Here is a 13,627-nt window from a genome sequence, read left to right on the forward strand (position 1 = left end):
CTGAGCTTGCCCCCTCCCAGCTCTGGGAATCCTTCCCAGGATGTCCTATTGGGCTCCCTCCACCTACGGCGCAATTCAGTAAAGAAGTAACCCTTACATTCTCAGCACAAATGTGAAAGTTCTCTGGCTCTTATCAAGTTCAAAACCACGCCAAATGTGGTGGCACACACCTGTAAATCCCAGCACTCCAGGAGACTGAGGCAGGAGGATCACAAGTTCCAGTCCAGTCTGGAAAACTTAGTGACTTAGCAAGACCCTGTCTCAAAATTAAAAATTTAACTGAAAGGGCTGGGCTGGTGATGTAGTTCAGTGTGAAAGCCCTGGGCTCAATCCCCAGCAGGTGGGGGGGAAAAATAAGTTCAAAGGTAAAATGGGCAACTCCCCTCATGATAAGCAAAAGAATTACCCCATTTCTTCTGGTCACAACTTCCAAACTAGAATATAACTGACAGCATTTCGGGATCATAGGGAGAAGGGACCTCATACCTCAGAAACCCATCAAAAGGGGAGTTTTCCTAGAAAAGAAAAATGTCAGCTATTCACTAAAGGAACACTGTGTCCTAGTCTCTGAGTGGTGACAGAGACCACACTGTCCTTGCCCTCAAGGCTCAGAGCCTGGTGGAAGAGTCTGACCTTCTCAAATACAACAAGGCTCTTTGTTTCCAGAGTTTTCTTTAAAGTCAAGGACAGAGCTGCCTGCAGAAAACAAATCCTGGAGAAAGGTTAGAGATAAAAATGAGAACCCTGGTGATCACCCATAATTGAAAGATTTCTTAATACTTTCTAATTATGAGAGTGAAAAAGAAGGGCTTGAGGGCAGAACCTCATGCCTAATGTGGATTAAAATAAATTAACATCTAAGCCCAGGCAATGTCTCCAAGAAGTTGCCTTGCTTATCTGTGCATCTGAAGTCTGACCTTTGTGTAAATGAAGACATACAATGTGGCATTTGGAGTTTGCATGTGGCCAGGTGCCAGAGGACCTGGATTCTCACCTCAGTTTTCCCACCACTAACTTGCTGTGACTTTCGGTGAATCCCTTCTCTTCTCTAACATATTCCCTAGGCTCCCCCCCTGGTATGTAGTATATCAGCTTGGTACAGCCAGTGTTTCTCATCACTAAGCTATGGTAGAATATCTTTGTATGTAAAGCACTTCTTTTGAGAAAAATTTTTCTCTAGCTCTGATGACCTTGGGTTTAATGGCTCAGATGGCCTTCAGGATTACAGGCACTGGAAATAAAGGTGACCCCCACACACCAGGCACTAAGCAAGACTGGGCCAGAATCTCCCATGTCACTTCGCTTCCCAACTCCTCCTGCCTCCCACCCTACTTCACTTAGCATCTGGGAAATTCTTGGGACCAAGTACCTTTAAAAGGAAGAACCTACCCAAAAGACCACAAACCAATGCAGTCAGAAGAGCTCAAGAGTTGAACATTTCTACTAGTCCAAAGAGCAGATCAATTTATTCCCGAGCATCTTTCAGCTTTCTTTCTGCAAGTCGTATCTAGTGGCTGAAGGGAGGAGAAGTACTCACCTCTGTCCAGGCAACCAAGTCCAGAAAGCACACACAAGCAGCATTCTTGCTGGGTGTGCCACACACCTGTAAATTCCAGCTATCTGGGGACTAAGGAAAGAGGGTTGCACAATGGAGGCCAGCCTGGGCAATGCAGCAAGACCCTATCTTAAAAAATAAAAGGACTGGGGATGCACGCCAGGGGTAGAGTGCTTGCCCAGCATGTGCAAGGCCCTGGGTTCAAACTCCAGTACCTCAAAAAAAATTTAAAAAAAAAAGAATCTCTGGCAAAAAGGGTCCACAGACCATCTAATCTGAGTAGAGGGACTACCAAGAAGTCCACAGGCAGCTGCATAAATAAGAAGCCTAACAAAAAAGTGGACAAGGAGATCAAAACTATGGGTCCAGGGTACAAAGCTGAGTCAGAGATAGGATGCTAGCGGTTAGGGTCAATGCCATTCAATAGAGCTTGCTGCAAGGATGGAAATCCTCCATATTTATGCCAATTTAGTAATCATGCATCAATATGGAACAAAGAATAATAGCTTTATGACTCATAAACCGAATTTTAAATTTCATTTTTAACCTCCCCACCTTCAGCAACAGTAGGTTAGAAACTGAGCATGCTCCAAGATAAAAGTACAAAGACTTAAATTCCAGTCTTGATATTTTTAGTCTATGACCATAAACAAAGACCCTCCTCTCTGACCACCCAGCAGACAAACAAGGGAGCTAGAAGAGGCAATCTTGAACATCCTACCCAGCTATAAGATTCTAAGATAAAAATGTACACGACAATAATCTACAACTTTTATGCTTGAACAGTACTATCAAGAAATTGAGGAGACAACCTACAGAAAAGGAGAAAATGTTTATGAATTATACATTTGACAAGTGGCACCCAGAATATACAGTATAAAGAATTATTATGGGCCGGGGATTTAGCTCAGTGGTTCTGTTGCTTGCCTTGCATGTGCAAGGACCCGAGTTCGATCCCTGGTACCAAAAGAAAAAAAAAAAAAAAGAATTATTATAACAATATTTTTTTAAACCCAATGTAAAAATGAATCAAGGCTTTGGGGGGTAGCTAGGTGGAGTACTTGCCCAGCATGCATAAGGCCCTGGGTTTTTTATTCCAGGGCCAACATAGCAAGACCTCCCATCTCAAATAAAAGGGGGGATAGCAGCACCCAGAAGGAAGCTCCCCACCTCCATCCCAGGCTCCTAGGGCAGAGAAGCTGAGCCAGTCCCAGCACCCGGAAGGAAGCTCCCCTGCTGCCATCCCAGGCTCCTAGAGCAGAGAAGGTGAGCTGCATGGGCGCCAGTAGCACCCCCCACCATGGAGATGAGAAAACACATAAACAAGCCTCAAAAACAGAGTTCCAGATCACCTACAGCAACCCCAAAGGGAAATGAGATGGAACAATCTGATACTCAACCACGTGGACTCTCTGATCTGGCAACAAAAGAGGATCTGGGAAAAATGAAATCAGAAATAATTACTCACGTAACAGCAAAGATTTTACTCATGGTGCAAGACATGGTTAATAAATCTAGAGAGGACACAGATAAAAAAAATAGAGGAGCTGAGGAACATGATGGAATCCCAACATAGGAAACAAATGGAATCCATAAAACACATACAAACAGATTTCCAAGAGATTAAAAACTCCATTGAAAGTCTGCACAGCAGAATGAACCAAGGTGAGGATACAATTTCATATATAGAAGATAAGATTGCAATTAGTGAGGAGGAAAAGAAAAATTCCTTTAAAATTGTAAGGGAACATGAGAAATCAATCCAGCAGCTGCTAGATGATGCAAAGAAGAATAATATGACTGATTGGAGTCAGTGAAGGAGAGAGTGCAGATGACATAAAAAAACTGTTCACAGGAGTGATGGCAGAAAACTTCCCAAGGAGGGGAAAAGAACTTGACATACACATAAATGAGACATATAGGACTCCAGCTAGCCTTAATCAAAAAAAATCTACACATAGGCATATAATAGTTAGGATTCCAGAAATCCAACAGAAGAACAAAATTCTACAAGCAGTGAGAGAAAAGAAACAAATCACATACAAAGGAAAGCCCATCAGAATCACAGCAGACTTCTCAATGCAAACCCTCAAGGCAAGAAGAGCTTTCAGTGATGTATTTCAAGCCCTAATGGAAAACAGCCTCCAACCCAGATTGATGTACCCTGCAAAACTATCTTTCAAAATTGATGGAGAAATAAGATGCTTTCATGACAAAGAGCACCTCAGGAACTTCATGAATACCAAACTGGCACTCCAAAAAATTTTAGACAATACCCTAGGAAAAGATAATGAGGATCACAACCCCAGGAAACCCAGCAGAATGAATCCACTGGGCGTGACAAATTAAACGCAAAGGGGGAGAATCCAACAAGAAGAAAACGTCATGACAAGGCTTTTAAAACTTTTAACTTCATCTCCCTAATGAGTGTATAATTCAATCTTATTATTGTACTGATTAGTATTTTTCTGATTCTAGAGTTGCACACCATTCCTTGTGCTATACTGGCTATTTATCATCTTCTTATGTCTACATTTTAACTGGGTTGTCTATGAATGAGCTCTAAGGATTTTTTATATATTCTGGTCATAGATTATATGTATTGTAAATATGGTCTGTTTAAGGACTACTTTTCATTTTAATGATGTCATTTAAAGTTCTAAATTTTGATGGAATCTCATTTATCAATTTTTTCTTTTATATATCATGTTTTTTGTATCCTAGGTAGTTCTTGCCTACCCTGAATTCATAAATATTTTCCCTTATAATTTCTTCTTAAAGTTTTATACTTTTAGGCTTTGTTATTTAGGTTCATAGATCCCTTCAAGTTATTTTCATGTATGGAAGTAAAGGGTTGAGGTTAATTTTTTATATACGGATACCAGGTGTTCTAGTGCCATTTGCTGAAGACACTATCTCTTCCTCGGCTCTTGAATTGAGTTTATAGTCTATAAAATGCTAATGTTAAATAATCTTTCAAAACTCAGTGGACCATATATGTGTGGTTCTATTTCTAGATTCTCTGTTTTATTAAAATGATCTACGTTTCTTTCCTTACACCAACACTGCCTTGATTACTGTAGCTTTAGAAGAAGTCTTAAAATTAGGTACTAAATGTCTTCCAACACTGTTTTTGTTTTTGTTTTTAACTTTTCTAGGTCCTTTGTACTCCTACATAACTTTTACATTTCAATATCCAATTCTTCATTCATAGCAAGTATACACAGACCTGAATTTTTATATATACCTTGTGTTTTCTAATCCTGCTAAATTCAAGTACAAGCTCTAGGGGCTCCTAGAGATTTCTTAGTATTTTCTCTGTAGATGATCATTTCATCTACATATAAAGATTTTGCTTCTGCCATGCCAATCCTATCCTAATTGTGTCATTTTATTGCCAGACTATTTTGGTGGGGACTAGGTTTCAAAGTTTAATGGACAGATAAAGAGTAAGCATATCTGCCCTTGTTCCCCACCTTAAGGAGAAAGCATTGTATCTTCTCCATTTATATAAGGCATTCTCGCTGGAAGTATGGAGTACATGTCTTTAATCTGTTGAGAAGGTTCTGTTCTACTTCTAGGCTCCTGATAGCTTTTACCATGAACAGCTGTAGAATTTAGTCCAATACTTTTTCTCCAACTACTGACAGGATCATATGGCTTTTTCCTGTCCTCTGTTAAAATGATGACTTCTGGGGGTGGATCTTCCAATGCTGAACCAACACCGACATCCCTATAATAAAACCACTTTCTACATCCTGCCAGATCTGACTTCCAATAGTTTGTGTTTTGTTAAGCAAATTTCTATCTATGTTCATACATTTTTCTTCTATTATCTTTATCCAGTTTTAGGATTAGCACAATGTTGAGTTCCTAAAATGAGGGGAGAAGTGTTCCTTCTTTTTTCTGCTTTAAATGTTTGATATAATTTATCAGTTAAAATGTTTATGAGCCTGCTATTGTCATATAGGTAGGTTTTCAAGCTAGGAATATACTTTCTTTAATAGGTGCTATTCAAATTTTATATTTCCTCCAGAGTTAGTTTCATTAATTTGTCTTCCAAGGTACTTCTTAGAAGTTGTCAAATTTATTTCAAAAAAGATTTTTGTAATATGCTTTCTATATCCTTTTAAATTCTGTAAAATCTGTGGTAATGTCTCCTAGATCTTAATATTGTAATTTTAAAAATGTATAACTGATGTTGTGTAACAGGAAGAAAAAGTCTAAGAGAGCATGGGAATTGGGAGGGGTAGGGGAAGGGAAAAAAGGGAAAGGAAAAAATATGAGAAGAGGAAAAAAATGGAAACAAAATCTTTGTAAATAGGTAAGGGTGGAGGGGGTGAAGGGAGGGCAAGGGAAGGGGAAAAAAATAAGAACCAAGATACTCATGTAAAGGTACAAGATCCCAATGATGAATGTAATTGTATTTTATACTGAAAATGTACCAATAAACTTAATGGGAAAAAATAATAAAATAAAATAAAAGGGGGGATAACAACTTCAGTGTCTCCTATTAAGGCATAAATAATATGTGTTATATCCACACAGTGGAGGATTATTTAGCCATAAAGAAGAATGGAGAATTTACACATTCTACAACATGGATGAACCTTGAGAACAGTATGCTAAGCCAGTTACAGAAGACCACATATGAAGTATGATTGTAAACTATGGCGAATGTTTAACTTTTTAAAATTATTACAATAAAAGACACATTGCCATTAATTCCCTTCAAAATACTCCCCCTTGCTTCAGACATACTTGTCCCATCCTTCTTGACACATTCTGAAGCATTTCTGAAGGTCCTTTTTCATAAGTATCTTTAGTTCTGCTGTCATCGCTGCCTTGATATCCTGAATTGATGCACAATGTTATTTTTATGGTCATTTTGACTTTGGGGAAGAGCCAGAAATCACATGATACCAGATCCAGTAAATAAGGTGAATAAGGACACATCGTAATTTTTTTGATGAGCCTGCCTTTCACCTGGATGGTACTCAGCACCAGCATTTGCCATGTTTTGATCATACTTCATAATGACACCCAAAGAGGACTTCCAGAAGTATTCTGAAAGGAATATTTTAACAGGATTAATAGCAATGTGTCTTTTAGTATAATAAATTTTCTCATTTTTAAAATTTAAACATTCACTGTAAATTCTGACCATACCTTGTACCGTATAATTCTATTTATGTGAAATGTCCAGACCAGGCAAATCCATAGAGACAGCAGACTTTCCTAGTAGGAAAGGAACAGTTATTTACAGGATTCTGGTGTGTTCAACAAACAGAACAGCCTTATGACATTTGTAGTCACACTTCTCTAAGTCTGCATTCTTGTCTGCTTTTCTTGTCAGTGATTGTCCCGGCCTGGGGCAAAAGGAGTTGGATGGGAAAGGTGGGTGATGGTTAATGGGATTTCATTTGGGGACATTCAAAATGTTTTAAAGTGGATTTTGTTGATGGATACTCAACTCTGTGAATACAGAAAACCACTGAATTGTATAAAGTGGTGAATTGTATGGTATATAAATATCTCAATAAGGCTGCTTGTCAAAAGAAAATTATGAACATGTCATCATCCCTACTCAATATATATATATTTATTTTTTTGCCCCTAGGTCCCAATGCCAGGTGCTGTTGGCCAGTGGTGATCATCTAAGCCTGGCTACAGAGCAATGGTGCAGGTCAAAGATGCTTTAGTTAAACAAGGAGCCTATTTTTAGAGCAGTTTTGTTGTCTCACATAGCAAGGGTAGAGCTCTGTCTGTGACAGCTAAGATTAAACTGTCTAGCTTTTCCGGTATCAAAAATTCATTTCTTTAAAAGGCAAGAAAAAAAAAGAAATGCAGAAACTTACATATTCATCTGAGTCAAGCCAATGAGTCCTGCTGACAACTGAAGTAATTCTATTTCTGCAAATAAGCTGATTAATAGCTGTGAATGGCACAACTATAGTGGTTCCTGAGGACCCCGAGTCCTGGCCAGAGTGAGCACCACCACCGCCGAATCCCAGAACTGAGCTCCTTGACTCTGGGGCGACGTGAAGGTGTGCCTTTCCAGGGAGTGGGGAAAGCCTTTAAAAACTGGAGTGGGCCAAGAACATAACATTTCACTTTCCCATTTCTCTGGCGCCAAAGGCTACAAGGAAAACCCGAGGGCAGTGACGGTGAACCCTTCAGAGCTTTCAATGATAACAAACAGCTGGATGCGGCACACGTGCCCTGCCCTACATTCACCACCACTGGCCTAGGTGCAAGAATTCTTGGCACCAGGAGAAAACCACACAAGAATGCAGACCTAGAGAAGTGCGACTACAAAGGTAATAAGGCTGTTCTGTTTAATAAACACCAGAACCATGTAAATAACTGTTCCCTTCCAAGGAATAAGCTTGAGAAAGTGGACACACAATTCTGATAATACTGTCATTCCTCAAAACATTTTCAAAATGCCAGTAAAGACCTTCTTCACAGTCCATGACACATTCCACTAAAGATCCTCAGAGACAGGAGGACTTGGTTCTTTGAAGATACATTTGATTTTCTTGCAATTATCTAAGAGTTTCTCCAGGAAAAGACTGCAGAGTAAGGTCAGTAATAAACCTGGATCACTCCATTGTTAGCCAGAAGCAAAGAAAAATGTAAAAGAGAAACTGGCTCCAAAAGCAGTCCTGAAGGCACCTATTGCAACATCACTGGGGCGGGGTGCAGCCCCCTCAAATGACTTCAGGGAGGGGTGTGGCTATTTGGTCCTACATGTTCTGATACTTTCATTGAGCAATCACAGGCCGTCCCCAGAGCAACCTCTATCTCCCAATTCTCCCAAATTAGAAAGAGAGACTCTCAGACCCTGTTATGGCTTGGGCCTAGATGTCCCGGAAAAGTCTCATGTGGTCATAGACTTGATCTAGAGTGTGTGAAGCTGGAATTGATTCATGATCCAATTCTAGGCTCAAGGGCACTAGGATTAAGGGTGTGAGTGCTGCCCGCCCTAAGCACTCTGAATAAGATAAAAGGGGCAGGGAGACACTGGTAACTCTCGTTACCTTTGCCGCCTTCTGTGCGCCATGTTGTTTCTGCTCTGCCGTGACTGTTTGTCATGCCTGCCATGGACCCTGCTAATTATGGACTGAAGCCTGCACAGACTGTAAGCCAAATAAACCCCTTCCCCTTTAACTTTGGGTTTCTGGTATTTTGTCTCAGCAACGAGAGAAAAGTAACTAACACAGACGGCTGGCTTTCTGTCTTACCATAAGAGCCCTCTCATACTGGATCCCACCACAAGGCCTTCGCTAGCGGCTAAACAAACGAGGCCACCCAATCTTGGACTTTGAGCCTCCAAAACTGAAAACTAAATAAACCTCTTTCCTTTACACATTAAAGAAAAAGAAAACAGTCAAAGCAATGAAAGCAACCTCAGGGTGCCTTTTGCAGACACAGTGAAGCTTCCTTGAATGGTCAGTTATTTACCGAGCAGCCCACGATGAGGACTGCGGAGGACTTAAGAGAAAAGAAGATTAGGTTCCTCCCCACAAGAAGTTCACATTCTTGTAGAAAACTGCCCCAGGTGAAACACAAGCAGGCCATAGTTCAGCTGACACGGCTCCTCACCCGCTGGGGGCCCAGCTGATTGGACCTCCCTGGTCTGGCACACTGCAGCACAACCAGAGCTCACAGGAGTGCAGACCCACACATCGGAACCTCCAGCCCCCAGCTGTGACCAAATGCATTATTTCAGTTTTTCATCACAAACAAAACGAACACAAACTGCGGAACAGAGTGAAGATACACTATTAACTATGCTCTGTTCACACTTAAAACCAGGAAATATCACTGCCTGGCCTAGAGGCCTAGCTGGGTCACAAGTCTATCCATTACAAGGCAAAATCATTTGTGGTTTGCATTTCACAAGCTCAGTAAACTCTACAAGTCCCAAGGAGCTCAAGAACAGGACTTCAAATAACAGTTGGCCTTTGAAGTCCTGAAGCAGAGGCTGGAGGGTAAGGAAGATAGGTCATCTCAAGTTCCAAGACTGAGTGGCTTTTTAGTCCCTCCCTTCCACCCACCTCCTTTCTGTGGCCTCAACCCAGAACCATGCTCTGGCTGCACTGGCAGGTGTGAGTCTTCTCCCAGGTGTGGCACTGGCATCATCAAGAGAAGAGAAGAGATCTGAAGCCCAGAGTCCTGTGGTACTCTCTGGAAGGACTGGAGGAAAGGCAAGGCCTGAGCCCCTTTCTTGAAGTTACCATTCAACAGACAATAATAAGGATAATCCCTTACATGTGTGCACTGCTGCGCAGATTACAAAACAGCTACATACATCTCATTGGAATTTGCACTCTACTTTATGACCACTGACCAAAGTGGGAATCCCACAGAAGTGAAGTTACCAAGAAGGGATGTAAAGGCAAGGCACCTAGCTCCAGGTTCAGCATTCTTTCCTGGACATTCCTCATGCTCACTAGTGGGCAGTGCTGGAACAGCAAGTGATGTCTGTAGGTCCTGTTCATGATCTTGTGGATTGATACCCTCAACCATGAGTCATTTAGTTAACTCCTCTGGGCCTCATCTGCAAAATGGGAGTGCTAGTAACTACTGTGGGGCTTTTTTGTACAGACAGACAAGGAAATACATGTAAAATCCTTACCTGGGTGCCCACAAAGTGTGCAAGCCAGCACACACCAGCCCTACTAGTTCATTGCACAAAGAGGAACACACTCCCACGGAAACATCAGTGGGGCAAGAATATCATCAACCCAGGCCCCAGTCATACTTGACTTTGCTCTCAGGCAATGCACTCCCAGCTGCTGATACACGGGACCTCAGCACCTGGGCTGGAGCAGCAGCAATCCCTGAGCTAAGAGCAGGAACAAGCCGCTTGCTGAAGAAACAGGGCATCCGCCTTTCCCCCACTGTGCACTGGGCTACAATAAGGAAAAGTGGGAAATTGTGAGGTTTCAATAAGAAAACGGGATCTCATGGGAAATCATAGGGATTTAATGGGCATGGCCTGTGACTGCAATTTTTTTAAACCCTAAAGCACTTCAAAGGTGAAAGAGAAGAGACTCCTTCAATGTTCAGATAGTGCCAAGCCCTCCAAAATTCACAAGGGGTGCTCCCTGGGACTACTCTTGACCAATTAACTAATGTATTTTGGTAAATTAGGGCTCACTTAAACATTACTGACTCCACATAAAGAGCCTAAGCTACAAGTGACACAAGGATTGCTATTTTACCAAGATGAGTGAATCAAGGCCATAAGAAATGAGAAAATTTGTTCAAACACAAATCTAGTCGGCTGTAAAAGTGGGATTCAAGTAGGGCACGATGGCACATGCCTGCAGTCCTAGCACTCTAGGAGACTGAAGCAGGAGGATCTTGATTTCAAGCCCAGCCCGGGCCACTTAATTTAGTGATTTTAGCAAGATCCTGTCTTAAAATTAAAGCAAAAAAGTGGGACCCAACCTAGATCTGTCTTCTTCCAAAGTCTCTGACCCAAGAAGAAAGGAGTCACATCAGAGCAGACCCTAAAAGCTTGAGAAAATGAGGCTTGGAGTATAAGAAAAGTAAAGGCATAGTACTCTCAGTTCCTGTACAAAATGAGTTTTAATCCTCTCACTAATGTGAGGCGACTGTTACTGTTGTCACTCCCATGTGACAGGTGAGGTCAGGGACCACACGGTAGACCTGACCAACCACCAGGGTTCAGTGCGCCCCAGCTCTGGTAAGGCACATCCCATGTGTAAGTCTAGGTCTCCCACCCAAATGACAGGTGGAGCACAATCCATGGTGCTAAAAAAATCTCCTTGAAGGAAGGGTACATGATGATGTCTACATCCTAGCTCTGACACTTAATCTTGGGTACCTCATTTAACAGCCCCAGCCCCAGCTGCCTCTTCTGTAAAATGTGAGCAAAGTCCACAAAAGCACTGTGAAAATGAAATCAGATAGTGATGCAAGCACCAGGTAGGCTGGTGAAGACTACATGGACATCAGTGATTATCATCATTGCTCCAATTCTAGGAACGTCACAGCTTTCAGGCCAGAATTCTCCTGACATTTGTTTTTCACCTTAGCTCTCATTTTCTTTTCACTTCTGAGCAACTAAACCAAGAGATGATCAGGGCCTCCTACCTGAGCCAAGCAGAGAACAAGGGGCAGCTGGTCTAGTAGATTGCAAGCTAGATGAGAGAGTAGCAGGGTATACAGAGACACCAACCACACCACAAGGGTAGAGTGCTGAGCGTTAGACTTTTTTTTGAAGCCTGGACCACTATGTAGGCTTCAGTCTTCTCAGCTATGACAAAATGAGATCTTGACACTAATCTAGAACTTTGCTTTCATGGTGTGCCTAGGAAAATAACCCTGCAATGCCAAAATGCAGATGCGGCATGGTCCTGGTCTAGGCTCTCCTATGGCAAGTAGGGGAACTCCTAGCTTACTTCTTCACCAGGTCAGTCCAACATCCTCCATGACCACTATTCTCCTAGGGTACTGTAGCACCAATAAACTGGGACAGTCTGGTGAGGAATATTTTTTGTAGAATGGCTTTCGAAAACAAACCCCAATCCAACAAACTGTCTAGGAAAATTTTCTAGCATGACTGCAGGGATTCTGCTGGCCCCTCGCTCGGTACCCAGGAGCAAGATAGCCAGTCTCCCTAAGCCTCAGTTTCTTCATCTGTAAAGCAGAGCCAAGAAAAACCCACCTCACTGTCGGCTGTGAGGTTCAAGCAGTGTTATCCAGGCTCCGGGCTAACCCCTTCAGCCACTTCATTTCTGTTACACGGAAGTCACAGACACAGAAAGGAAAAAGCAGCTTGTTCCTGTCACACAGCTGTGACAGGCAAAGCTGGGCTGAGCCCAGGTCTGACTCCAGCACCCACCACCACCAACCTCAGCGGCTCTCGTCAAACCTCTGCAGGCAACTGTGAGAGCGCCTGGATATAGCACTCAAGTCAGCACTTTCCAAGGAATTAAAACGCAATAAAATCTGCTTAATCCCCAAATTTAAACTCTAATCATTCCCATTTTAATTCAACAATAACAAATGTTGGCAGAGGGCTACAGAGTTGTTAAAAACTTCTGCTCTGATTCTCTCCAACCATAATCCCTACTCTCACCTGGGGCCTAGAAATACCTCTGGGTGGTGGGAATAAAGCAGGATGGGAACTTTCTATGCCTGTGCCCAAGCGCTAACCAAAATCCTGAACGGAATGTGAAGCCTGACCAGGAAGACCTACCAGAAGAATCTGCCGTCATCTCCCAGGTCCTTGGCCCCAGCTCTGCCCCTGGGCCTCACTCCTCTGCTCGGTATTTAGGCACCATCAGCCTAAGACTTGACCTCCATTTTGATATAAGGGTGAGCGCTTATATCAGAACCCAGGTGTGGATCCTGGCCCTGTCAGTCACTAAGAACATTTCCTCATGCAAGCAATCTAACCACTCCAAACTTGTTTCCTCACCTGTAAAATAAAGATCTTAACTGTATCACCCCTCATAGGTTCATGGTAAGGACTGAAGGAGTTATATAGGGAAGTACATTCACTCAGTAAATGTAAGCTATGTAAGAAAGGCAATTCCTACAGTGCCTCCCGTTATGATAAAAAAAAAAAAAAAAAAAAAAAGACAGGGCGAGTGAACCACATGAAGACAAGGTAACGAGACAAGACTGGCTGCATCTGTAAACCAGAGTTACCAATTCTCCCCTGCCCTACTACAGCCATAGGCTAGTGCTTTGACCATCTCCAGAAAACACTGAAGCAGGCTATGGCCAGGTGATTTCAGCACACTGGTGCGTATGAAGAAAGGAACAATATTTTATGAAGCTAAATGGAAGAAAGGAAATTGAACAGAACTAGCTTTTGGAAGATAGACAAAGAAAAAAATTGAGATGATTAAAAGTAGACTCAATGAATTGCTTGCTTTGGAGGGACAATCTTTTGTCACTACTGACCCTGCACCTCAGTCATAAGGAAAGTGTCTGGTTGAACTCGAGTTGTTATTGTAATCAGTGGAAAGAGACTGGGAGACAGATACCCTGGACTAAGACCTCACTTGGCTCCTCGCTCACTTT

At 42.2% G+C, this 13,627-nt stretch overlaps 1 protein-coding gene across 12 annotated transcripts in view; it reads right to left on the reverse strand.

Moving 5' to 3' along the window:
* Positions 1-13,627, reverse strand: part of Cacna1d (calcium voltage-gated channel subunit alpha1 D) — a 342,473-nt gene that overhangs the window by 306,101 nt on the left and 22,745 nt on the right. For 4 of the 12 annotated variants that reach the window (XM_087181506.1, XM_087181505.1, XM_087181508.1 and 1 more), the window contains exon 4: positions 6,725-6,793. The exons of the other annotated variants lie outside the window; for them this stretch is intronic. In XM_087181506.1, the coding sequence (XP_087037632.1) occupies positions 6,725-6,793 (69 nt within the window). The remainder of the gene's footprint in view (positions 1-6,724; positions 6,794-13,627) is intronic. 12 annotated transcript variants of the gene reach the window in all.

This window comes from Heterocephalus glaber, unplaced genomic scaffold (assembly GCF_053883595.1).
Source record: "Heterocephalus glaber isolate CG9 unplaced genomic scaffold, H.glaber_assembly_v1.0 deba00001472, whole genome shotgun sequence".
NCBI classification, from domain to species: Eukaryota; Metazoa; Chordata; class Mammalia; order Rodentia; family Bathyergidae; genus Heterocephalus; species Heterocephalus glaber.